This window comes from Nycticebus coucang, chromosome 2, assembly GCF_027406575.1.
Source record: "Nycticebus coucang isolate mNycCou1 chromosome 2, mNycCou1.pri, whole genome shotgun sequence".
Lineage (NCBI taxonomy): Eukaryota > Metazoa > Chordata > Mammalia > Primates > Lorisidae > Nycticebus > Nycticebus coucang.
The window spans coordinates 6,321,125-6,348,138 of NC_069781.1; the positions used below are offsets into that span (position 1 = coordinate 6,321,125).

General features: G+C 43.5%; 1 protein-coding gene across 5 annotated transcripts in view; it reads right to left on the reverse strand.

The window, feature by feature from the left end:
* Positions 1 to 27,014, reverse strand: part of NUP214 (nucleoporin 214) — a 140,776-nt gene that overhangs the window by 12,579 nt on the left and 101,183 nt on the right. For 3 of the 5 annotated variants that reach the window (XM_053559309.1, XM_053559302.1, XM_053559323.1), the window contains 4 exons: positions 23,903 to 23,967; positions 19,235 to 21,067; positions 16,455 to 16,525; positions 7,890 to 8,046 (listed from right to left, as the gene is read on the reverse strand). In XM_053559309.1, the coding sequence (XP_053415284.1) occupies positions 7,890 to 8,046; positions 16,455 to 16,525; positions 19,235 to 21,067; positions 23,903 to 23,967 (2,126 nt within the window). Of the gene's footprint in view, positions 1 to 7,275; positions 7,643 to 7,889; positions 8,047 to 16,454; positions 16,526 to 19,234; positions 21,068 to 23,902; positions 23,968 to 27,014 lie in introns of those variants that run through there. The other 2 variants (XM_053559322.1, XM_053559313.1) reach the window with 2 other exon arrangements.

The window sequence follows — 27,014 nt, forward strand, 5'->3', positions numbered from 1 at the left end:
TCAACGGAGGAGGGTCCTGGCCCCATATGCTGGAGATGGCGGGTTCAAACCCAGCCCCGGCTAAGAATGTTATCCCGGTGCTCCCGCAGGCGTCCGGCCTACCCAGCTGCACATGGGGCTGCTGTCATTGCTTTCACTGGACACGTCACATCAAGATCAACTTCAAGTTTGTAGGGAGATTAAAGTTAGAGCAAATGCAAACCCAGGCATGATGGCTTCTAGCACCTACTTTCTGCTTTACAGTCTTGCTTGGAACACTCAAAGTTGCCAGAGCTGCTCAGAGAACAGCAGATGAGATGGGAAAAATCATAGTGCTCCCGTCTCCCCCCAGACAGGAGCCAGGGAGGCTCTGCAGAATGTAAAGAGGAAAGCCCAACTTCTAGTCTGATCTCCTTTTCCTGAGAGGTTCAATCAAGCTCTTCACCTTCTAGGCGCTTATCTAGAGGGCCACTCTCTCCCTCAACTATGCACTGAGTCCATGCCAAGAAATGAAGGAAAAAAGGAACTACTAAAAACCAGGATGAGGCCGGGCACGATAGCTCATGCCTGTAATCTTAGCACTCTGGGAGGCCGAGGCAGACAGACTGCCTGAGCAGCTTGAGCTAGAGTGAGACCTTGTCTCTAAAAACTAGCCGGGTGTTGTAGCGGGCACCTGTAGCCCCAGCTACTGGGGAGGCTGAAGCAAGAGAATCAATCGCTCGAGCCCAAGAGTTTGAGGTTGCTGTGAGCTGTGATACCACAGCACTCTACAAGGGTGACAAAGTGAGACTGTCTCAAAAAAAATTAAAAAAAAAAAAAGTTACTCAAATAATAAACAGCACACTATAAATCAGGATTAAAAAAAAAAATCTTTTGGAGGGCAGGAAAAGGAGGAATAATACATTTTCCCACCATGTCTGGATGGGTGCTTCATTAAAATTAGTTTGTCCCCACAACAAGGCAGGGAGATGTGCTCAAAGACATGAGCATAAATGGGAGAGAAAACGTGAGCTCTGAGTAACTGCAGGTGAGCAATGAAGAGCTGACTGTCACCAAGTGGCAAGTGTGAGCATCTGAGCAAGACCAGTTTCTGCCCAAACCAATCAGGTGCTCATGATGAAAGGAAAAAAGCAGAAGGGAATACTCAAAGTGGAGCTGCTGGATGGTGCTCCCCTAACCTGTCTACTCCCGTCTCTCATCCCGCTCTGCTGCCACCCACCCCAATGGGAGACCACGCAGGGCTGACACCTCCAGTTGCAATGCTGACCTACAGGACAGGAGGGGAGTGGTCTCACTTCAGGGACCCAGCCACCTCACACCTCTAGGCATCAGTAACATAATACCAGAGACTCTGGCCACCACATGCAGGTCGCTGCTCTATAAAACCACTGCTGACAACCGGAGAGCCTGGCTAAGGACCCACATGTGGTGGATGGCAGGCACTGACAGCTGGGGTGGCTATGAAATCCCTTTACCTTGCCCTCACGTTTGGAGCTACAAGATTACCTTGGTAGAGCCCACAAAAAGCCCTCTGGAGCAGCCTGATCTTTCTCTTGATGGACTCGCCCAAGGTTACATTCGATTCCTTTCCAGTGCCAGCACATTTGACACTTTTGACACTGCAGACCAAACAGGCTTCTTAGCCATTCCTTCTGCTTAGTATTTCAAGAACAGAGGACTGCAATTTTTTCTCACTCTGTTACTGCTAGCAATGCAAAATTTCAAATAGCAAAGAAATTCAAGCACAGGATTGGGGGCTGGATTTCCTTTTGGGGAAATTTGGTTGCAACCATATGAAATGAGCAGTGAAATGATTTTACTCAGACAGTGACAGAAGAATTAAATTCCAGAGAAGTCAGAAGTCATTGAAAGTCTTCTGGTTTTTTAATCTTTTTTCAGAACCCTTTGTCTTTAAGATCTTCATAGTGTGTTACAGTGGAACAAGCATGAGGTCTAGAGTCACACCTGGGTTAGGGTTCCTAACAGCTGTGTGACCTTGGGCCAGGATTGACTATTCCTAGGTCCCAGTTTCCTCACATATTAAGCAGGGACAGCAACTCTCACTACGCACGGCTGTTGGGAAGATGAGATAATGCGGCAGAGAACCCACTGTGCACCCACAACTCCATCAGATCCAGTGCCCTGAGGCACAGAGCAGGTGAGCAGAGAATGAAATCCTTTTCATTTTGTAAACACTCCAAGAAGTTCACCACTAAAGCTGTAATCACTGTCGTTAGTCTCAAAAGGAGCTCTATCACTTACTCAAGCCACTCTGAAACACAGTGGCATGAGACAATGTCTGCTTCTGTTTCATTCTTGGTTCCCTCCCTAATGGCTCCAAAATAACACAAAATTTTTAGCTTTTGAAAATATGACAAAAAGCACAGCACCTGTGGCTCAGTGAGTAGGGTTAGGGTTAGCTGGAGGTGGCTGTGAGCTGTGATGCCACAGCACTCTACCGAGGGCAACAAAGTGAGACTGTCTCTAAAAAAAAAGTCACTAACCGAGAGTTCAAGCACACTCTGAAGGCAGCCCTTGTCCAGGACATTGTTCAAGACATTTTCTTACACAACAGTTTTAGGGGAAGCCTTGTGGGCCCACAAGATGATTTTCAAATGGTTTCTTCATCTCCTGATATAAATATGTTTTTAGTTTCTGAGCAGAAAAAAATGACTCTAAACAGTGTCTTCAGGACAAGATTTAAGAAAGTGACAGTTTCTTACGGGTAACAACTCACAGTGGTGCTAAATTTTACATGACCTGAAGGGTTGAATAGGTTATCTGTGGTAGGGTGTCTGCAGATGACAGAGAGAACAAACTCTTACAGTACTAACTTCAAGCAACGGTGTCCTCAGCAGTCTTTCATGGTCATTGCCATAATTCTCATGACTTCTCAAGAGTTAAAAAGGGGAGCTCTAGGACTAGGCTGGTCCACCCTGTCTGTGCTCAGAGGGCTATCTGTACTGGAGTCTGTTCCACACTAGGCAGAAGGAGCCCAGTGCTGCCCAGCGAGGCACCACTGGGAGTGTTCTGCTACACTGCCAGGCTGAGGAAGGTCCCAGGAGGAACCCTGGTCTACCACAGCTTGGAAACATACCAGACTATAAACTGGCTATGCCCTTAGCAGCTGTGCAATCTCTGCAGCCCATAGCCCTGCTCAGAATGTGTTTCTTTGTCAGTAAAATGAGGACGGCCACACCTAATAGCACTGCTTATGATGGAATTAGAGCATCTGGCATACAGCAGGTGATTAATAAAGATTAGTTCTCTTCTGCTTGATATTCTGTGAAGGAATGGAATCCCAGTGCTGCAGGATTTCCAGACAGGGAGAGATTGCTGTGGGCTGACTGACCCCGAGGCATAAGTACACCGAGGAACAGCCTTGCATTTATCCCAAGAGAAGGGCAGGCTCAAACAGGGTGGAGGGTGCAGTGTGAACCCTGGCACTGAAGCAGGGAGAAGGGAGGGTGTGTGTGTTGACAGTAAGCAGACAACTGGCCAAAGCAGAAGGAATGTGCTGGAGAATGGAATCAAAGTCAGAAGGTGCTTTGGGGTCAGCTCATGGAGGGCCCTGAACTCCAGTCTAAAGTTGGTTTGGGGGCGGCGCCTGTGGCTCCAAGGGGAAGGGCACCGGTCCCATATGCCGGAGGTGGCGGGTTCAAACCCAGCCCCGGCCAAAAACCACACACACACACACACACACACAAAGTTGGTTTGGACTTTATCTTATTGTCAGTGGGAAGCCACCAAAGGCTTTTGAGTAGGGAAAGTGGCAAAATAAAAGCTGTTTTGAGACACTCCATTTGGGATGAACTTCCAGACCATGGTGGAGGAGCCTAGTGGCAGGGAGGGGTACACAGAGATGACTGTGGGGGGACACAGTCCCCAGCAACTGGGAGAACAGAAAAGCAGCAGAGCAGGTTTAAGAGGCAAGAAGTCACCCCAGAGGAGGCAATCACACAGTCTGGGAAAGAAGTGGCACTCAGGCGGCGCCTGTGGCTCAGTCGGTAAGGCGCCGACCCCATATACCGAGGGTGACGGGTTCAAACCCGGCCCCGGCCAAACTGCAACCAAAAAATAGCCGGGCGTTGTAGCAGGCGCCTGTAGTCCCAGCTACTTGGGAGGCTGAGGCAAGAGAATCGCTTAAGCCCAGGAGTTGGAGGTTGCTGTAAGCTGTGTGAGGCCACGGCACTCTGCCAAGGGCCATAAAGTGAGACTCTGTCTCTACAAAAAAAAAAAAGAAGTGGCACTCAAAGGATCAGATGTTACAGAGCCACCCAAGGAGAAAGAGGCTTCCCCGGTGACTTTGCAGGAAGCATTATTAATACTGTGGTGAGGACAATGCTCTTCCTGAGATGACTTCTAACTCCTCCTCCTCCATCACTCCTGCCTCGTTTCCTGTACTTGGTCCTCAGCATTAAAAAATTCCTGTTCCAGGGGCGGCGCCTGTGGCTCAGTCGGTAAGGCGCCGGCCCCATATACCGAGGGTGGCGGGTTCAAACCCAGCCCTGGCTGAACTGCAAAAAAAAAAAAAAAAAAATTCCTGTTCCTTTCACTATCAAATCGTACATTTTAGTTTTTAAAAATAAAACAATATTATCTTTCTTCTACTCCTTCAAATTCACTTAAACTTCCCATAAGCATAAATGTAAATTGTTGGTTTATAATGAACACATTGTTTCAATGTTACACAGAAGCTATCCCCTATTACCAGCTATTATTCTGTAATTGAATATGAAAAGTGAAATGAAGCCAATACATTCCCTACGTGATCCATGCTTCTTCTAGGAGTAACTCTTGCTTAGGTATATATAAAGATAAAATTCTGGAATAAAGTAAGCCAAAAGAGGCTTAATTTTATAAAGTCTGTCCTATCTCGTATAGCTTATGAATTATGAATAAGGTGAAAAAATGTAGAGACTTGCTTGACTGTCATTCTGGTCATAGTTTTAGGAAATATTGGTGTTTCAGGCAAAGGGTCTGTTGACAATACATGCAATTTGTCTGTCTTATCAATGAACTGAAGAACTTCTTTATATCATTATTGGTAACCTCTATCTATGGTAAAGTTTTAGTAGAGTTTTCATAAAATTGTTCTATTTGGCAGTGGTATAAATTGGTTTGAAAATTAACTAAATAAAAACAATCATTATCAGAAAGTAAATCTATCACTTCACCAATCCTGTGGATCACTAAGTTCAACAGTTATACCCAAAATAGCTATATAATCCTTTAAGGTTGGTGTAATATGATTTTCAATCTACTTTTCTTCAAAATCACTTTCTTTTTTTTTTTTTTGAGACAGAGCCCTGGGTAGAGTGCCGTGGCATCACAGCTCATAGCAACCTCCAACTCCTGGGCTCAAGCGAGTCTCCTGCCTCTGCCTCCCAAGTAGCTGGGATTATAGGCTCCCGCCACAAGGCCTGGCTATTTTTTGGTTGCAGCCGTTATTGTTGTTTGGAGGGCCTGGGCTGGATTCGAACCTGCTAGCTCAGGTGTATGTGGCTGGTGCCTTAGCCGCTTGAGCCACAGGTGCTGAGCTCGAAAGCACTTTCACTAACAGATTCTATTACATTTCTTCTTGCCATTTTGATGGTCTAACAACTCATAACTGTCTTCTGATAAATTATCCTTTTCCAGATCACTATAAAAATATTTCAAAATCATCTGGACAATCAGATAAAGCATCTGAATATAATTCATTGAAAAATTCTTCACCATCGTGATCCATCATGGTTGAAAATTTTGCAATACTAGAATTATGATAAAAATCCGAATATCTATAAAAATATTTTTTTTATAGTAAAGTGAACACGACTGAACATGATCAAGAAAGCTTTTATGATTACCTTGTGTTTTAAAAACTGCAATAGCTAAGCAAATGCAAACATGAGTTAACTCATGATCAGTCAACATTTGGGCATGAAAACGCGAGTTAACTTGTGACCAGTCAACAATGTGTTAATAGACAACATTTGGGAAATGAAGCTCAACAAGTATCCAGTATCAAGAATAGTTGTGTTTATGTAGAGATAATGATGTGCCAGTGTCTGACAACACACAGGAGAGGAGCCCTGGTTTGTAGCATGTAAATGCTCCCCCTAGGGCTGATTTTGGCTCTTCTGTTGGAAAGAGACTCCGCTGGCTCTCCTGAGTCGGTATCAGCTGATCACAGAGAGAGGAAGCCATTCACGACAGTGAGCCCTGGCAGTGGAGAGGAAATCAGCCAGGAGCAACTGAACTTTTACAGGGATATGATACAAAGAAATTTCAACAAAATTGGCTAGTAACTCCATCTCACAGGTGATGGCCCAATGTTATTAAGGGCTTATTCTGTGTCAGATGCTGTGTTTGGCTTGGTAGATATGATATGAGTTTTAGATCTGCAAGTGTCTTGCTTTGTGACTTAAAAAAAAAAATCACCTAACCATTCTGGGCTTCCTTCCTCACTGGAAAATGGAGAGAGCTATGAAAAGGGTCCTGTTTTCAAAGTATGTGCTAGGGAGCCCCTAAGCCCTCAATGGCGGCCAGAGGAACTGCCCCTCTGCATCTGAGGGCTTGTGAACTGGGCTTTGGCAAAAACCTTTTATTTTCCTTATTAGCATTGTGCTTAAGAATTCATAGGAAAAAAATGTTTTTGAAAACTACTAGGCTTCATTTCTAAGAACACTTCATTCTTGGATTCTAAATCCCTCCTGACAGACTGGAAGCTGAAAAAGAAACATTTCCGATTATGATTTTGCCAGAGAAGAGGTATGTGCTTCTTGACAAGTCATCTCTCCTTACATATTGTTGGAGTGGACAGTGACATCAAAATAATGGTTTTGATCTATGAATGCAGAGGGGCAAATCAGGAGAGAAAGCTTTGCTTTTAACGGCAGGGACCTTAATTCTGAGGAAACATCTGTCTGAGTGCAGAACCTCAGCTCACGATTCATGATGATCTCACACAGCACCACAGAGGAGTGTGGCGCATGGAACACATTAAGTAAAAGGGGACGAGACAAAGAGGGCAGGCTCCCAACTTCCGACCTCAGCTCCCATCAGCAACAAGATTGTTTTTTAAAGATTCCAGGTGTCCAAACTTTATTTTATGTCGCAAACTGAAAGAAGAGCTGTTGTCTTGGGCCACACAGGAAATACACACACTAATGAAAGCTGATGCTCAGAAGAAAAGGCCCATGCACACCTTTTGCAATATCCCACACCACAGCTAAGCAAAACCATCCTCAAATAATTTGTATGCAGCCTACAGGCTGCAGGTTGGACATCCCTGGGTTAAATAAACAAATATCTTTCATTTCGAACCAAGAATAGACAACTCAACAAAGAATTTTATTACTATTTTTTTGAGACAGGGTCTGGCTCTTGTTGCCTTGGCCAAGCCACCACGCATTGTCTCAACAATTTTAAAAATTAGCTAAAGAAGAAAGTGCTAGCAGATACAGCTTCAGATGAAAATAAAACCAAAACGTAAAAGATGAAAAATACTAAAGCCTTTAGCTTTTCAGTGAAGCTGAATTTTAAAGCAAATTCAAAGACAGCACTACTGGAATGAAAGTCCACACACTCTTCCTCTGCATCCTCTGCTTGTTTCAGGCTGCTCATTTATGGCGGTCTGCTGCATTCGCTGCAGGCAATTCCCACTCAGTGTGATCTGCGCCTTGGGAGAGGGGAGTAGCTCAGGACGCAGATCTCTCCCTGCAGCTCTGAGGTCTTTTCATGATTGTATAGGGCATCTCATTAAAAAAACAAAAACAAATCACACTGCGGTGGGGTAGTTGTTTTAAATGGGCCTTCTAGACCTTTTTTCCTTCCTTTTTATATTTGTCACTGAAGCTTTGATAACACCACAAGGATGACAATGGCATCAGGGGACTGAGGGACTGGGAAAACCCTTCTCAACTTACTTGGGGTGGCTGCAGATCCAAAGCCCCCGCTGGCTGAGCTGAATGGGTTTTTGTTGGCTGCATCCTGGCTGGGTTTCCCTCCAAGGCCACTGAAGAAACCTCCCCCTCTTCCAGTATTTCCAGGCCCAAACACGCTGCCACTGGAAGAGGATGACTGCTGAAAAACAAAAGGGTCAGGAAGTAAGATAGGATGAGGAGGTCATCGGAAAATGGCAGGGCACATCCGTGGGCAGGAGGTGCTCACAGCTGGTACAAACAGAAAATGCAAGAGAGCTCAGATTAGGTCTGGTGTGGATGTTCTAACCACCCCAAAGAAGCTGGACTCTGGACAGGGACTTCCTACAAATCAGAAGTTCTCAAGTTATTCTATGACCACAGTTCTCTAAAAGCGTGATTGACAGTAGGTGGGAACTTGTAGTGTTTATCAGACCTGCTGCCTAAAGTCTGACACAATGCCAGAAAAATAGACATCTACCAAACAGAAATGTTTAAAAACATCTCGTGGTTACTATGAGCACAATTATTCTGATTCCTCCAGTGTCTGGGTGAACTCATCAGCAATGGATAAGTGATTTATACTGTCTTTCTCTCAATTCGTGGATTTTATTTCATAATGACTTTCTCAGTGCTGCAGAAATAAGCTTAAATTAGCTTCACTGTTGAAATGATGACCACAGCTGAATTCTGTCCAAGTTCCTGTATCTTATGCTCAGAGGATGCTGCTAACTTAGGGGTAGATGCTGACTCAAAGCTGTATCAGGCACCAGACACTTGATTTCTGTTTTGAAAATGGTTCTTTAAGAATAACCAGTTCTATATTTGAGGGCCCACTCACATTAGTTGAGCGTGTTATCTCCTTGGCTGATGGTGCAGAATAAAGATGGGCTTTTGAAATGAGTCTCTGTGCACAGGAACTTACAGGAGCCTCTTTCAAATGGGGGGCACAGTCGTGGTATTAGTCCTTTTTGTAAAATGGGGATAATAAACTACCCACCTCATAATGGTGTGTAAAATCTATGAGCTAAGAAACATAATTCTCTTTACAACAATGCCTGAACTAGAATTACCTGATCAAAAACAGTTGTTGCTGAGTATTTTAACAATAATAACAGGACAACGATCAAGCACTCTGTACGTGCTAGGTACTTTCCTAAGTAATCATTTAATCTTCACAAGAGTCAAACCTCCAGGGGACCACTCCCAAATCATCTCCCTAGCACTTCCCTCCTCTGGAGTCTGCTCTGAACAAACTAAACCCAACCCTTTCCCTGGACTTTACAGCAACTTACCTGGTCTCTGCTGCCAGTACAATCTGTGTTCACCAGCAGGTAGAGTACCACTGAAATGGTAGTGAGATCATTTCACCCCTTTTTACAAATTCTAACAGACCCTCCGTGATCTGTCCCCATCTCTCTCACATCTTTTATCATCCTCTCCCTCCCTTGGTACAGTCTGTCTTTTGTTCCTTGAACATGACAAGCTTATTTTTTTTTGACTTAATGCACTTGCTAGTCTACCGTATTTTTTTCCTTTAAATTTCTTAGGAAAAAACCCCAAAACAGCTAGTAACAGTTCACTACAGCCATTTAATGACAAGTAACAGCTAGGAATCCAATCCAATCCAAGCACAAAAGCACAGGCTTTGATTAAGTAGTCAGCTGCCACTGAAAGAAGAAGGCCCGACAACTGATGTTTCTAGAGAGGAAGTATCAGGCTGAAAGACAGGAAACTGCTGATACATGAACATTCTACCTGCAAGCCCCCACCAATTTTAGAGGGTTTAGCCTAATTTTAATGTCATTTGATAATGCCCACCCACAGAAATGAATAGAGCAGATAACTAATGTACTTCACTGAAGTGAGTATGACTTGATGGTTACCGCACTCTCACGAATGGTGAGAGAGAATCCTGTTCACTGTAGCCTAGGGAGGAAGCAGATCCCAGACACGTCCATCACTTCATCTAGTTATTCCCAGTATAAATCTAAACAAACCACAACCACAACACCATTACGACAGAGAAACTTAATAATAATTCCTTAATATCACAGAATAAGGACTAAGTCAAATACTTCACAGGAAGTAAAAGGGGAACAAAGACCAAGTTAACTCGGAAGCCACACCACAAGGATGCAGTCAGCAATGAGAGCCTGGGGAGCTACAGGACAAATGACCAGCTCTGCTCAACAAGTGAACAGTGAGGAAAAATAAAAAATGGAGACAAGAAAGGGAAACCTACAAAGAGACTTAAGAGGTATACTAAGCAAACTCAATGTGGGGCTCTTATCTGGTCTTAATTCAAAGAGACAAAATGTTAAAAGAAAAAGAAAAAGAGAAAGATATTTATGAAACTTCTTTAGAGAGGTATTTCCTGCCTGTCTGACCTAACCTGTCTTCCCTGATTATTATCACAATCTTTATGCTTTATTTCTTCCCAGTACTTTATTTCTTCCTGGTCTTTATTTTATTTTATTTTTTTAGACAGAGTCTCACTTTATCACCCTCAGTAGAGTGCTGTGACGTCACAGCTCACAGCAACTTCCAACTCCTGGGCTTAAGTGATTCTCTTGCCTCAGCCTCCCAAGTAGCTGGGACTACAGGCACCCACCACAACGCCCGGCTATTTTTTTTTTTTTTGGTTGTAGTTGTCATTGTTTGACAGGCCCGGGCCGGATTTGAACCCGCCAGCTCTGGTTTATGTGGCTGGCACCTTAGCCGCTTGAGCTACAGGCGCCACCTCTTCCCGGTCTTCAAAGACTGATCCCCTCCACCAAATGGAAGCTTTGTGAGCATGGTCACTTTTGTCTGTCTTACTCACCACTAATAAATTAATTTGGACAGGCCCTGGTTTCAGTCTACATGTACTGGGATTTCAGGCATGAGCCACCGTACTTTGTGTTCAGATAGATACATACAAGTGTGGCCTTCACCCAGACAGTGTACCCCACAGGTGTGGATTCACCGATCCACTCTTCACCTGAAGCCTGACTTTCTTTTTTTTTGTGTGGTTTTTTTTTGGCCAGGGCTGGGTTTGAACCCGCCACCTCTGGCATATGGGACCGGCACCCTACCCGCTGAGCCACAGGCGCCGCCCTGAAGCCTGACTTTCACTAAGCTTCCATATGTGAAGCCGGGAGCGGTGGCTCATGTCTGTAATCCCAGCACTCTGGGAGGCCAAGTTGGATGGATTGCCTGAGCTCAAGAGTTCAAGGCCAGCCTGAGCAAGAGCGAGACCCCATCTCTAAAAATAAATCACAGGGCGTTGTGGTGGGTGCCTATAGGCCCTGCTACTTGGAAATCTGAGGCAAGAAAATCGCTTGAGCCCAAGAGTTTTAGGATGCTGTGAGTTATGATCCCACGGCACTCTACCCCAAGGTAACTGAGACTCTGTCTCAAACAAAACAAAACAAAGATTCCATTTGTGCATTTAGTTTCAATTTGCTATGGAGTAGATGAGTTTGTTTCTCCATTCTTGTGGTATTTCATTTAGAAGAATAGTCTCTAGTTCCCTCCAGGTTGCCCCTGCCAAAACACTAGATGGCCATTTTTTTTTTGTGGCTGAGGAGTATTTCATAGTATGCATATACCACAGTTGATTAATCTATTCATGTATTGGCAGGCACCTGGGTTGTTCCTACAACTTTGCAATTATGGATTGTGCTGCTATAAACATTTAATAAAATGACCTTTTTTTCCTTTGGTTATATTCCCAGCAGTGCAACTGCTAGATTAAATGGCAGGTCTACCTTAAGTTCTTTGAGGTTCTCCATATCATTTTCCATAGAGGTTGCACTAGTTTGCAGTCCCTCCAACAATGTGTAAGAGTTCCTTTCTCTCTGTGTCCACGCCAGCATCTGTTAACGCTATACCTGTAGGTTTCATCTATTTTGTACAGGAGTAGTACATTTTATAAATACAATACAATTTACTTATCCATTCTTCAACTGATAAGCATTAGCTTTCCTGATAATCATTAGCTATGAAGAATATCATCCTATCAACATTCTTTTTAAAAACTACTATCATTTTTTAAGAGACAGGGTCTCACTATGTTGCCCAGGCTGCAGTGCAGTGGCTATTCACAGGTGCGATCCCACTACTGATTAGCACAGGAGCTTTGACTTGCTTTGTTTCCAACCTGGGCCAGTTCACCTCTCCTTAGGCAACCTGGTGGTCCCCCGCTCCCAGGAGGTCGCCATATTGATGCTGAACTTAGTGCAGACACACCTGATCAGCACAGTGCACTACAGCCCAGAACTCCTGGACTTAAGCGATCCTCCTGTCTCAGCCTCCCGAGTAGCTGGGACTACAGCTGCGCCACTGCGCCCAGCAAAAATTATTACTTTTTTAGAAACAGGGTTGCTCTCTGTTGCCCAGACTGCAGTGCAGTGGCATCATCACAGTTCACTCAAACTCCCAAGCTAAGAAGACCCTCCTGACAGCCTCCAGAGTAGTTAGGACTACAGGTGTGTGCCACCACACCCAGCTAATTTTAATTTTTCATTTTTTTGTAGAGATAGGATGTTGCTTATTGGCCAGGCTGGTCTCAAACTCCTGGTCTCAAGCGATCCTCCTGCCTTGGTCTTTCAAAGTGCTGGAATTACAAGCATCAGACACTGTGCTTGGCCTACTATGAACATTCTTATCCGTATCTTTTGCTGAGCAAAAACACTCATTCTTGTTTATTACATATTCCAGGTAGATATGCTGGGTCAGTAGAGATTTTGTATAGTTTTGATATTGCCAGATGGCTTTTCAAAGTGGTTAATGTGATTTTATACTTTCACCAGCAATATATAAGAATTTCTTTCTTTTTTCTTAGAGATAGTCTCACTTTGTCACCCTCAGTAGAGTGCCATAGTATCACAGCTCACAGCAACCTCCAACTCTTGGGCTTAGGTGATCCTCTTGCCTGAGCTTCCCGAGTAGCTGGGACTACGGGTGCCTGCCATAACGCCTGGCTATCTTTTTTTTTTTTTTTTTTTGTAGAGACAGAGTCTCACTGTACTGCCCTCGGGTAGTAGAGTGCCGTGGCGTCACACGGCTCACAGCAACCTCTAATTCTTGGGCTTACGCGTTTCTCTTGCCTCAGCCTCCTGAGCAGCTGGGACTACAGGCGCCCGCCACAACGCCCGGCTATTTTTTTGTGGTTGTTGCAGTTTGGCCGGGGCTGGGCCTGAACCCGCCACCCTCGGCATATGGGGCCGGCGCCCTACTCATGAGCCACAGGCGCCGCCCCACGCCTGGCTATCTTTTGTTGCAGTTTGGCCGGGGCTGGGTTTGAACCTGTCACCCTCGGTATATGGGGCCGGCGCCCTACTCACTGAGCCACAGGCACTGCCCAACATATGAGAATTTCAGTTGCTCTTTTCCTCACTAATACTTGGTATTAATAGCTCTTTTTATCATTTAATTTGGGTATAGCTGTATTTTCCTCTTTTTGATTTGTAGGAATTCTACATACTCTGAATACAATTAATCCTTTGGTTATACAGGCTACAATTTTCCTATTTCATGGCTTGTTCTACCCTAACATTAAGAAGGCTGTAATTTTAGTGAGGTAGAATTTTCCTTCTGCCTGAGGAATATCCCTTAGAATTTCCTTCAGGTGTACTAAACATACATTCTCTCAGTATTTGTTTACCTGAAATAAAAAGTCTTGATTTTTATTTAATTCTCTGTAGCTGCTGCCAGGAAGTCAGCAGTCACTGCAACTTGGCTACTTAGAATGTAACCTGTCTTTTTCTCTATTTGCTTCCACTGTTTTCTTTTTGTTGTTCTGCAGTTTCACTAGGACAGGTCTCAGAATCAATTTCCTTTAATGTTAATGCATTCTGTGTGGCACTTGTTGGGCATCTGAATCTGTGGATTGCTGTTGCCTATTTGTTTTAGAAATTTCTGTATTTTTTTCTAATATTGCCACACATTCTCTCTCTTCTCCTTCTGGGATTCTGATTAAATGTATGTGAGATTTTCTCTTGAAGGATTTTTGCTCTTTTGTATTTTCCATCTTTCTTTGCTCTCCATGATGCATTCCAGATAATTTAACCTACTATTTAATTTTTATTTAATTTTATTTTTTTGCAGTTTTTGGCCGGGGCCAGGTTTGAACCTGCCACCTCCAGTATATGGGGTTGGTGCCCTACTCCTTTGAGCCACAGGCACCGCCCTAACCTACTTTTTCAGTTCAAGGGTCACCAAACTACAGCTCAGGGGTCAAATCCAGGCCATGGCCTGTTTTTGTTAGTAAAGTTTTACTGGAACATAACCACACTCATTCATTCTGCAGATTCTAGGTGCTTCCCTAGTCAACAGCAGAGGTGGCCGACACCCTCAGGGCCTGAACACTCACTGTCCCATCCTGTTCTAGTGAACTACTACTCTTTTCAGTTTGGTCTAATGTGTTTAAAATATATCCACTGAGTTTTAAATCCTAATTACTGTATTTTTTCCAGAAATTCTATGTGGTTATTTTTCAAATCTGTTCTGACATTTTTTTTAAACTTCCTACTCCTTAATGGTGTTTTCAAATTTGTTTCATTTCTTTTAAACATGTAAAACATAGTTGATTTATACTCTAGGCAGTCTCTGCAAAGATATTTCTGATGTTTGTTCTGGCTTTTGCTCATAGTTCCTTATTTCCTTATGTGACTAATTTAGGTGTGAGAATTCTTTTTTACAAAAAAGTTATTTGTAAGAATAATTTGAGGCCTAGAGTAAAGCATGTTTTATTTAGAGGGAGTCTGACTGCTCTGCCCAACATCTGGAAGCTCTACCATGCTAGAACCATGTCAGGCCATATTTGAAGGCTGAGGCTTGTTAATTTGGAGTCCTAGCTTTTTGTTGAGGAAGGTCTCTATTTTGTCCATATCTTAGTAATTTTTGTTTCTTTACCCTGGGGATTTTTAAATAGAGAATTCAAATTTTCTTAGATTAGCAAGTGCTGTCAAGGCATAGTGGCTTCTGTGGGGTACTTCACTTTTCTAGGTCCCCATTTCCCTTTTTTGGCTTGGTAAAATACCTAGTTAGATTATGTTGCATCTAACAGTTTTAGCAGTTTTGAATAGGAACTTAGTTTGAATAACCTAGACCTCCATTATAAGAAATGGGAAATCAGAAGTTTCATTTCTCTCTTTTAGAGAGATCACTAAGGGGGAACCCATCTTCAAACAAAAGTGCAGATGATGAAGAATATTTCCTGTGCATCTATAAAAATTACAAATTATTCCAAGCACTTTATTAACTGCTAGACTAATAGCAATTCCACCTTCAGAGAATCAAAACCGTTTCCAATACATCAGAGAATCTTTTTTCAGATGGGCTCTTTAGGAGGCTAATATGATCTAACAATTGCTGGTATGGGATAAAATAGTACATTTAACCTCTCTGGCCCCAGAGTCCTATCTCTCAAGTGGGAGTAAATAACAGCTCCTACCTTATAGAAGTGCTTTGGTGATCACTCAAGTTAATCTGTATTAGGCACTTAATACTCCAGCTGTTACACAGAGAACTTCAACTATGCAAAGTCAAACAGCTCACATCACCAAGCGGGGTCTCTGGATGACATACAGCTTTGGCACAGGGAGTACACACAATCTGTTACATATTCTTCTCCCTTTTTTGTTTTCTTTTTTTTTTTGAGACAGAGCCTCAAGCTGTCACCCTGGGTAGAGTGCCGTGGCATCACAGCTCACCGCAACCTCCAACTCCTGGGCTCAAGCAAGTCTCTTGCCTTCGCCTCCCAGGTTGCTGGGACTCCAGGTGCCTGCCATAGCGCCCAGCTATTTTTTGGTTGCGACCGTCATTGTTTGGTGGGCCTAGGCTGGATTTGAACCTGCCAGCTCAGGTGTATGTGGCTGGCGCCTTAGCCGCTTGAGCCACAGGCACTGAGCCCCTTTTTGTTTTCTTTAAACAACCGTTTAAAAATATTAAAAAAAACTGAAAAAAAAAAAAAAAAAAAAAAAAAAAAACCAAAACAAGGCCAAAGGGAATGGATTGTAGGTTGTCAACCCTTGGCCTAACAGAACAGGCCAACTGATAGAAATCAGGCATTGTGTTTTTGGTTTTTTTTTTGAGACAGAGTCTTATTATGTTGCCCTCGGTAGAGTGCCGTGGTATTATAGCTTACAGGAACCTCAAACTCTTTGGTTTAAGTGATTCTCTTGCCTTAGCCTCCCAAGTAGCTGGGACTACAGGCGCCCGCCACAACACCCAGCTATTTTTTTTTGCAGTTGTCATTGTTGTTCAGCTGGCCTGGGGCTGGATTCAAACCTGCCAGCCTGGGTATATGTGGCTGGTGACCTACCTACTGAGCTATGGGTGCCGCCAGGCAATGTGCTTTTAAAGTACTTTCCCAGAGGGCTATCATAGAAGGATCAAAATTCTAGTGATTCTTTTCTCCAAAGTCAAGACTTCTACATCCAGAGGCAGCTGGAGAAGGAAGCCTAGGAAAGTGGGTGGCTGTATGCTGAGCTTGGAGACACAACACAAACTGATTCTATTACAGTGGCAAAATGTGGATGGGTCTGATACATGGGACATGAATACAGACAAACACATATTTACCTGGCCAAAGACTGTTCCTCCAGTACTGGCTGCTTGACCAAACACAGAACCAGTATTACTGGACCCAAAACCTATAAAATACAAAGAAAACAAAAATTCAACTTGGATGAGTCTTCTTTAGAACAACAAAAGTACTGGTTTGGCTGGGCGCCTGTAGTCCAGGGGTTAGGGTGCCGGCCACATACATGGGAGCTGGAAGGGTTTGAACCTAGCCTGGGCCTGCTAAACAACAATGACAACTGTAACAAGAAAACAGTCAGGTGTTGTGTTGGGCACCTGTAGTCTCAGCTACTAGGGAGGCTGAGGCAAGAGAATCGATTAAGCCCAAGAGTTTGAGGTTGCTGTGAGCTGTGACGCCACAGCACTCTACCGAGGGCGACATAGTGAAACTCCATCTCAAAAAAAAAAAAAAAAGTACTGGTTTGTTTTAACAGCATTTCTGTTTGCTGAGAGTCACAGGATAAATCAACTTAGGAATCAATGTAGAAAATGGTGGTGCCTGTGGCTCAGTGAGTAGGGCGCCGGCCCCACATACCGAGGGTGGCAGGTTCAAACCCAGCCCCAGGCAAACTCCAACAACAACAACAAAAAATAGCCGGGCACTGTGGAGGGCGCCTGTAGTCCCAGCTGCTCGGGAGGCTGAGGCAAGAGAATCGGTAAGCCCAAGAGCTGGAGGTTGCTGTGAGCCATGTGACACCACGGCACTCTACCGAGGGCGGTAAAGTGAGACTCTGTCTCTATAAAAAAAAAAAAGAAAATGGAAAAAATTCTGAGTAAATACTTTAAAACCTTTTTTTATTGCTAACATTTTATAATAGTATAAATTTCAAAGTCCCAAGGATAGATTCCTTCCCTCCTATTAAATCCCAAGTAAGTGGGGGGCCAAGAAGATGGTATATTCCCAGAGTAACTTCTCCCCAGACTTGAGGCCACCGGGAATTCTTTCCAATGACTGATTCACTATTATGAATAGTTTTATTCTCTGGTTTCCTATGATTCTCCAATAACAATTCTTTTAAGGTAGTTTATCTTTCTTCCAGATGGCATAACATGGTTGAGGTGCTGACTGAACAGGCCTGGGAAAATCAGGCAGAACTATGTACATATTTTAACAAAAGAATACCAGATAAGAAGTGATAGGGCAGGAGTTCTATTGTCTTTCCATCACTGATGAGGGAGGTGAGCTTGGGCAAATCTCAGCTCCTCTACCAGGGCTGAAGTGCACAGGTACTTTTCTACACTAGATGAAAACATACGTCTTCAGGGGTTCTGAATAGTCTCATCATGCTTGTACATGAGGTTTCTCAAGTTTTTTTTTTTTTTTTAAATTTTTTGTATTAAATTATTTTAGTTTGAAGTTCTTCCCCTAAATTTTCTTTTTATTTTCTTTTATTTATTTATTTATTTACTCTTTTATTGAGACACTCTCACTTTATGGCACTTGGTAGAGTGCTGTAGCATCACAGCTCACAGCAACCTCCAACTCTTGGGCTCAAGTGATTCTCTTGCCTCAGCTTTCCAAGTAGGTGGGACTACATGTGCCCTCCACAACGTTCGGCTTTTTTTTTTTTTTTTTTTTTTTTTGTAGGGATGGGGTCTCACTCTGGCTCAGGCTGGTCTCAAACTCCACTGGGGAAATCCACCCGCTCGACCTCCCAGAGTGCTAGGACTATGGGCATGAGCCACCACGCCCAGCCAGGTTTCTCAAATTTTGAAGGCAGAATAAATGGTGCAGTAGAGACCATGATTAATATCCTACTCTCTTTTAGACTCACTAGGCTTTTTCTCTATTTTCTGGACCCAGTCAGCACATTTCTCATCATTCAGAGAGGCCAACTGGCAGACAGCAAAACTGTGTCTTTTTACCACAGGTCTGTGTATGCAAATTTAGTAGGAGCTTAAAAAACATTTGTTGAAGGAAGGAAAACATTTTCTTTCTGAAAATTTATGAGCCATTTTCAAGTAAATTATCACTGAAGAAATGAGCCAGAAGTTACTAATAATCTTGCCCACCAAAAAATATCACTGATGCGTGTTTATCACTGATCCCAGAGCCTAAGTGGTGAAGAATTGCCTCTCGTAAGACAGCCACCGGAAAGCAAACTTTAGAAAAGTTTTTAAACTGTCCCGTCTTTGGTAACTTTTGGAAGTAAAAGCAGCCACTAAAATTGGACATGCAATAGTTAAGGATTAAGTTTTAACTATCAAAAGTAGTAAAACTTAAAAAAATCACTACATGGAAAATAAGAAAAACCCAAGTCTTCAAATGTCAGTATCTACCATTCTAGTACGAAAGATGGGGTAAAAGAAAATATAAAATACCAGATGGGCAGTGACAGATCTTCGGGGATTCTCCTTTTGACCCCACTGCTGGCACTATCTGACACTGGATTAGTCTCCTTGAGGCTTGACAGTTTTGGACATACTGACCTCTAAAGCACTTTCCAAATTGAAAATATCTTATTTATGAGACATTAAATTACTTGCCATGACCTTAAACTAAAGATCCCTGTTTTTTCCCCATGAAACTGGCTGGCAGTCTGGTGGCTAGCAGAGTGGACGACTTGCTAAGAAGCACAACCGGAGCTACACTGAGCTAGAACAGATCCAGCCAATTAGGCAAAGTAACTTTTGAGATCACAGGGCTTTGCCCTCTCTTACAGGTTATTTTTTGGGTCTTTTCCCCTTTCTTTCTTTTAATTATGAGAGCAATGCAGGTTGTTGCAAATGTTTCAAATAACACAAAGGGAGCAAAGTAAAAAGCTTCCATAAACTCTTACCTGAAGCTTGACAAAAGCTAAACCCGGAGGACGCTGCAGTGGTGGTGGCGGCTGAGGCTCCACCAAACACAGAGCCTCCCTGCCCAAAGCCGGGACTCTGACCAAAAGCAGGAGGGCTTGTTTGGCCAAACAGCCCCCCTCCTGCATTGGTAGAGGACTGTCCAAATGTGAAGGAGCTAGAGCTGCTGGCACTTGAAGAGGCACCGAAGACATTCCCACTGGTGGATGTGGTGGTGGAAGAAACAGACTGGCCGAAGGCAGGCACGGAACTGAACCCAGGCTGACTGAAGGAGAAGCCACCCGCGGGGCTGCTTGTCGACTGCCCGAAGGCCGGGGCCTGCCCAAAGGTCGTCTGTCCAAAGACTCCTGAGGCTGAGGCACCAAAAGCTGGACTGCCAAACGCTGAGCTGCTGACCTGTGGCGTGGAGGCTGTCGTGCTGGCTGCACTGGCTGTCTGCTGCCCAAACACGCTGGGTGCAGTGCTGGCTGCCACCTGCCCAAACACAGGGGTGGCAGAGGGGGCAGTGGCTGTGTTGGTGGTGAGCTGGCTGAAGGCTGAGCTTGAACTCACAGCAGGGGGCTGAGTAAAGACTGACGAGCCAGAAGTGACAGCCCCAAACACTGCTGCCTCTGTAGCTGGGCTGGGAGCAATGCTGGAAGCAGTGCTAGAGGTTGTGGGGGCACTTGATGTTTCGATGGTCACAGGGCCTGGACTCGAGACAGCAGGAGCTGAGACAGCTGCCTGTCCAGGCACCGAGAAGGTGGAAACAGGAGATGCTGCCTCCACCCTGCCATCAGGGCCCACCGTGGCTGCTGGCATGGACTCTGCAGAAGGTGCTGCGAGACTGGCACTAGCTGCTGCGGTGCTTGCAGTGCTGACTGTGGGGTGGACAGGACCGGGTTCTTTCTTAACAGAGTCCGAAGTTTGCAGTGGAGCCTGGGGAGGCTGGGCTGATGGCTGCTGCCCTGGGAGTGAGGTTGCTGACACTGAGCCCTCACTGCCGCCTGGCTTCTCGGGCAAAGCCGATGACGCAGCTGCCTCTGTGCTTTTACCAGAGGACACAGGCAGGGAGGGGACAGATGTTGAAGTCAGGAGGCTACCGAATGACAAGGTGGGGAATGATGTTGGAAGTGGAGTGCCGCTGGCAGCTGTAGCTGACGGTGGGGTAGATGGCACTACGCTGCTGGCCTGTTGGCTTCCAAATGAAAAACTAGTCTTGCCACCACTTAGAGATGTCCCACCAAGACTGACTGCCCCAGAGGGCCCTGCATTGGTGAGTGGTAGACTGCTAAAAACACCAGCCGAGGAACTGCTGGTGCTCGGGCTCACAACTGTTGGTGATGCTACTGTGGTGGTGGTGGTGACAGAAGAGGTCACAGAGGGCTCCACATGCTTCCCTAATGCTGCAGGGCCACTAAAACTAAACCCTGAGGGCACGTTTGACGTCTTGGTAGGCTGGGCACTAGTTAGGCTTGTGGATGAAGTCTTACTAGCTGGCTTTGCAGCATCTTCTGCTTGGCCAACCCGTAGTCCTGAGAAACTTCCTAGAGTTTCTCCAGCCAAAGAATTTGAAAACAGAAGCTCTCCCAACTTCGATGGTGGAGTTTCCAACTTGCTAGAGGTGGTAGAAAGAGCAATTCCAGAAGGTGCCACAGGTCTGCTGCCGGACGGAGAGGTCTCTCCTGGAGATGTAGTGGCAGCTCCTGTGAGGATGGGTGTTGCTATGATTCCAGGAGGAGAGCTTTCAGGAACAGTCTCATAAAAAGGTTTGCCTCCCCCACCAAATGAGAATGTGTCGAGCTGGTTTGACTCCTTAGTGGAGGGAGTTGCCCCTTGTAAGAAAAAGAAATTAGGAAATGAGTTGGATTTGGCAAAATAGGACCTACCACGGGCTCCATTGACTGGATTTCTAAGCCAAAACTCTTTCTTCCTCTTTAAGAGTCAGGAATATCCTGTTCTAACAGTTTTCTTTGGGGAGGACAGAATGAATGCTTCTCTTTAGGAACATCAGCTCTGACTATCACCTCACTGATACGAAAAGGAACATATACTCTTTTTAGGACCATTAAATCACAACAAATCCACAACATTTAGAATACATGAAATAACATATTACCCAAAAGATAAAAAGGCATCCTCCCTTATATTCCCCTGACTACCTGTGCACTTTTCTCAATAACATCCTCAGCATAATGCTAGCCTACAGACCTACTTAAAGACCAGGATTTGATTAAAAATGGAAGTTCTTCCTTTATTTTTTATGGGCAAATGAAGTATTAATCCACAATCATTTTTACATACAATTAATGGCTACTTGTTTGCTCTATTAACTCACTATTTTACAGAGGCAGCAAGGCCTAGAGTCAAGAACATGGTCAAGAACTTTGCCACTTGCTGGCTGTATACTCTAGAAAGGTTACCTTACCTCGCTGGGCCTCAACTTCCTCACATGGAAAATCTGGATAATTACAATGCCTAATTGAATAGAGCTGTTACAAAGACCAAACCATGCATGGGCAAAGCATTCACAAAAAGGCCTGGTCAAACAACAGTAAATGAGAGTAACAGAAATATGATATTCATAAACTAAGATTAACCTACTGCACATTTCTACTGATGATCCTAACTCAATGCTGTTGTAAGACGCGTGGCTATCAAAAACTCTGGGGAACACTGCAAAATCTCTACTACCTGTGATCATCAGGTACTCCCTACATTTTGGCCACCTCTTTGTAAAATTTTGTAATGAATATTTTGTAAAGAAAGGTACATTTAGCTACAATTTCCCACTTCCCATATGTATGGCAATGTTAGGGGCAACTTTTGGGACAACCGTAGATGTCAGAAAATCCTGTTTCCACTAAGAAAATCCTACCACATGGGTAGGCACTCACAAACATATGTGTTGAGCAAATAAATGATAGATGGCCAGAATTTTATTTATAATAGGGGAAACATGAAAATAACCTAAATGTCCAATAGGTGAATGGTTAGAAAAATATGGCATAGCTATAAGATAGAATTATAAAGCCATAAAAATGATATTTACATAAGATTTTTTAATAATTCTTGGAAAATTCACATGAGATTGTATTTTTTTTTATTTTTGATGTTTTTGAGACAGAGTCTCACTTTGTTGCCCTCAGTAGAGTGCGGTGTTGTCACAGCTCACAGCAACCTCAAATTCTTGAGCTCAAGTGACTCTCTTGCCCAACCTCCAGCATAGCTGAGACTACAGGCACCTGCCACAATGCCCTGCTATTTTTAGAGATGAGGTATTGCTCTTGCTCAGGCTGGTCTTGAATTCCTAAGCTCAGGCAATCCACCCGCCTTGTGGATTACAGGCGTAAGCCACCATGCCTGGCCTGAGATTGTATTATGGAAAAAAAAGTAACGGACAAAATCCCCAGAAGGAAATATAATAGAATAGCAATAGTTATTACCAAGGGGCACAATGTGTGATCCTAATCTCCTCTATACTTTAAAATATCTCTATATTTTGCTCAAAAAGACACACTGGGCCTGGCATGGTGGCTCATGCCTATAATTCTAGCACTTTGGGAGGCTGAGGCAGGAGGATATTTGAAGCCAGGAGTTCAAGACCAGTCTGGGCAACACAGTGAAAATGCCCTCTCTATAAAAAATAAAAAAGGAACCGGATGTGGTAGTGGGTTCCTGTAGTCCCAGCTATCCAGGAGGCTGAGGACAGGAGGATTTCCTGAGCCTAGAAATTTGAGGTTGCAGTGAGCTATGATGACACCACTGCATTCTAGGCTAGGCAATAGAACAAGATCCTGTCTTAAAAACCAAAACAAACAAAAACAAACAAAAAACCCCCCACATAACCTTTATAATAAAAACTATGAATGTAATAACTTAAACTGATAACTGGAAGGCACTTAATAATTCATTGAAACATTAAAAACGTGTTAATGGGGCGGCGCCTGTGGCTCAGCAGGTAGGGCGCCAGCCCCATATGCCGAGGGTGGCGGGTTCAAACCCAGCCCCGGCCAAACTGCAACAACAACAAAAAAAATAGCCGGGCGTTGTGGCAGGCGCCTGTAGTGCCAGCTGCTCGGGGTGCTGAGGCAAGAGAATCACGTAAGCCCAAGAGTTAGAGGTTGCTGTGAGCCGTGTGACGTCACGGCACTCTACCCAAGGGTGGTAAACTGAGACTGTCTCTACAAAAAAAAAAAAAACAAAAAAAAACGTGTTAATGGATGGGTTTCTAACAACACGCATGGGACCACTGTATTTGCAGAGATGTTATTAAGCAAAAGCAATGAGTTTGGTCTTTTATTTCTACAGTATTATGTCTATTTTACCCTACATAATCACCCAACATATGGGTGGAATTTTAATTATAGATGAAAAAGGTGGAGAAAGATATTTTAATTCACATGTTAACATTTAAATATTAAAACACTGCCTTGATTTTACTGAAGCAAATCCCTTCCTTGTTCTCAATATTGGAAATAGACTGAAATCCTTCAGATCAGTATCTTAAATTGAGCCTATTTCTAATGCGCGTCATCGACACCAAGCTTTAATGCAGACACTGTAAACAAAACTCAGGCGCAAGTAAATGTCAACACATCTGTATAAAAATAACCTGTACTTATTTAGGGTAAATACACAAGTAATGCTACACAACACAGACACTATACCTTGTGTGGCAGTGAAATTAGAAGATGGTGTTGGTGTGATTATTCCAAAATTAAAGCCAACTGTCCTAATGAGTGGAAAAAGAGAAATTAAAAAGGAACAAACTTAAGGCATAATATAGCCTTTTGTAATATTCTACTTTATAATTCATTCATACAAATGACCTGTAAGGAATTTGTAATCTAGAAAACAAACAACACACTTAAAACATAACATATATTTCACAAGCAGTAAAGCTACTCTAAGACCTCTCAGCAGGAGAGGCACTGTGGGTGAAGTAAGAGGGAGCAAATGAGAAGGCTTGGAGGGATGGCTGGGCTTTCCACAGTAGAGATTTGGGTGGGAATTTATTCCAAGAAAAGCAAAGTTGCAGTAGCAGAAACATACCAGGAATGAGCATGTGGGAATGGTGGCCAGAACAGATGGCTGCATGGTGAGGGCTGGGAGCCTCTGGTGACACAGAAGCAACTGAATTAGGGAGAGTGAGGAGCACACTGGACAGCCCCACACTGCTCGCTCGGGAGATGACGGACAGAATAAAAGAGAAGGCCTTGTCACTGCCATTTGACATAGCTATGAATTCTGGGCTGGAAAAATATGGTTCAAAAGCTTTCTGACTCCTTTCACCACCTCCTCTCTCCTTTCTCTACATTTTCATTACACTGTAAGTTAAGATACCACAGTCAAACGTGAACCAGAATAGAACATTCACTGTGACAAAAGTTTACATAGCAGATTTTAACTAAACACAGTTTTAAAATTTAAGAAACCTAGCACATCAAATATAGTAAAATTTTAAGAATTCAGATTTGTTTTACCCATCACTGCCTTCCTCAAATGGATAAAGACCACCCAAAAGATGTGCTAAATATATGATCATATGAAACAAACAGAAAACCCTTTATCAGTACATCTCAACCTTGGTGAAAGTACTGTACCTATCAAGTTGACTGATGAGGGGCTATTAAAAAATAATAAATAAAATAAATTTTACCTATTAGAGACAAGGTAATTTTATCTATTAGAGACAAGTTATTGACTCAATGAGTCTAAATTTTCCAACTTTAAAAAACAGAAGAGTACCATTTCATGGAAGATTAATTATTATTAATTCTTGACATTGAACTCTTCTTTAAAATATTCTCCAAATAATTTTTGGAAAGCATAAAACATAATGATTTACAATAAAGAAAAAGATAAGGATGGGCATAGTGACTTACACCTGTAATCTTGGCATTCTGGGAGGCTGAGGTGGGAGGATTACTTGAAGCCAAAAGTTTGAGCCACGGCTCTATGCCTGTAGTGCAAGCAGCTAGGGAGCCAGCCACATATACCACAGCTGGCGGGTTCGAATCTGGCCCGGGTCTGCCAAACAATGACAACTACAACCAAAAAATGACCAGATGTTGTAGTGGGTGCCTGTAGTTCCAGCTACTCGGGAGGCTTAGGTAAGAGAATTGCTTGAGCCCAGGAGTTGGAGGTTGCTGTGAGCTATGATGCCACAGCACTCTACCCAAGGTGATAGTTTGAGGCTCTGTCTCAAAAAAACAAACAAAAAAAAGTTTGTGGGCAGCGCCTGTGGCTCAGTGAGTAGGGCACTGGTCCCATATACCAAAGGTGGTGGGTTCAACCTAGCCCCAGCCAAAATGCAACAACAACAAAAAAATAGCCGAGCATTGTGGTGGGTACCTGTAGTCCCAGCTACTTGGGAGACTGAGGCAAGAGAATCACCTATGCCCAGGAGCTGGAGGTTGCTGTGAGCTGTGATGCCATAGCACTCTATCGAGGGAGACAGAGTGAGACGCTGTCTCAAAAAAAAAAAAGTTTGAGACCAGCCCAGGCAACATGGTGAGACCCTTCTCTACAAAAAATTTAAAAATTAGGCGAACATGGGGGTACATGACTACGGTCCCAGCTACTTAGATGGCTGAAGCAGGAGGACTGCTGTAGCCCAGGAGTCTGCGGTTACTGTGAGCTATGATTGCACCACTGTACTGGGTGACACAGAGAGATTCTATCTCAAATAAATAAAATCCAATCTATACGACTGGGGAGCAGATGACAAAGTCAGACCCTGTCTCCAAAAGGAAAAAAAAAAAAAAAGAAAAGGAAAGCAAAATTCATATAATATATAACATTCTTCCTCAAATTCTAATACCGCCTTTTCTTCTAATACGTTAGGCTGCCCAACACTTAAGAAACATATTAACAGCCGGGCGTAGTGTCAGGCGCCTGTAGTCCCAGCTACTTGGGAGGCTGAGGCAAGAGAATCGCTTAAGCCCAGGAGTTGGAGGTTGCTGTGAGCTGTGTGAGGCCACAGCACTCTACCGAGGGCCATAAAGTGAGACTCTGTCTCTACAAAAAGAAAAAAAATAAAAATAAAAGAAACATATTAACTTTGGGAAGAAGAGACTTCAGTTAACATGATTCCAGTTACAAAGGCATAATGTGAAGAGTTTAGAGCAGCAGTTCTCACACAGATTGAGAACTGCTGGTTTAGAGGCTTTTCTTGGGAAACTGATGCACACTTCAATGCAAAAAAACCTCTGGATAGGTTTTGATCCCAACTACACAGCCTAACTGCTTTGGTAGAAGGAACAAAATGCTTTGGCAGCTCACAGAGGTGTCTGCGTGAGAGCTTGGAACATAGAACAGGTATCTCACTCCAAGGTTAACAAAGACTCACCCTAGAAGGAGACGTAGAAAATTCTTTCACTTTTGAAATGACTCAACTGTACAGGTATGACTACCATTATTTTTTAAAAAATGGAACAGAAGTGGATCTTCCATACTTATATAACCCCCAAATTTCAAGCATCTACTGCCTTTTGTTACCTTCTCTATGAAGTAGACTCTCAATACAGTCAACTCTCAATACAATAAAGCCAATTTAATCATCACATCCAACACCAAATGTGTCAGAATGAAAATGTCTTAGTGTGATAAGCTAGATAAACTACAGCATTTAACAGAAAATGAGGCTTAGGTTTAAAAACAAAACAAACATGTAATAACACACATAAAACTTGAACCATAAAAAGGAAACATTTATATTAGAACATTAAGTTACTGCCACTATCATCGGATATGTTACTGTAGTGATAAGAATTTTGG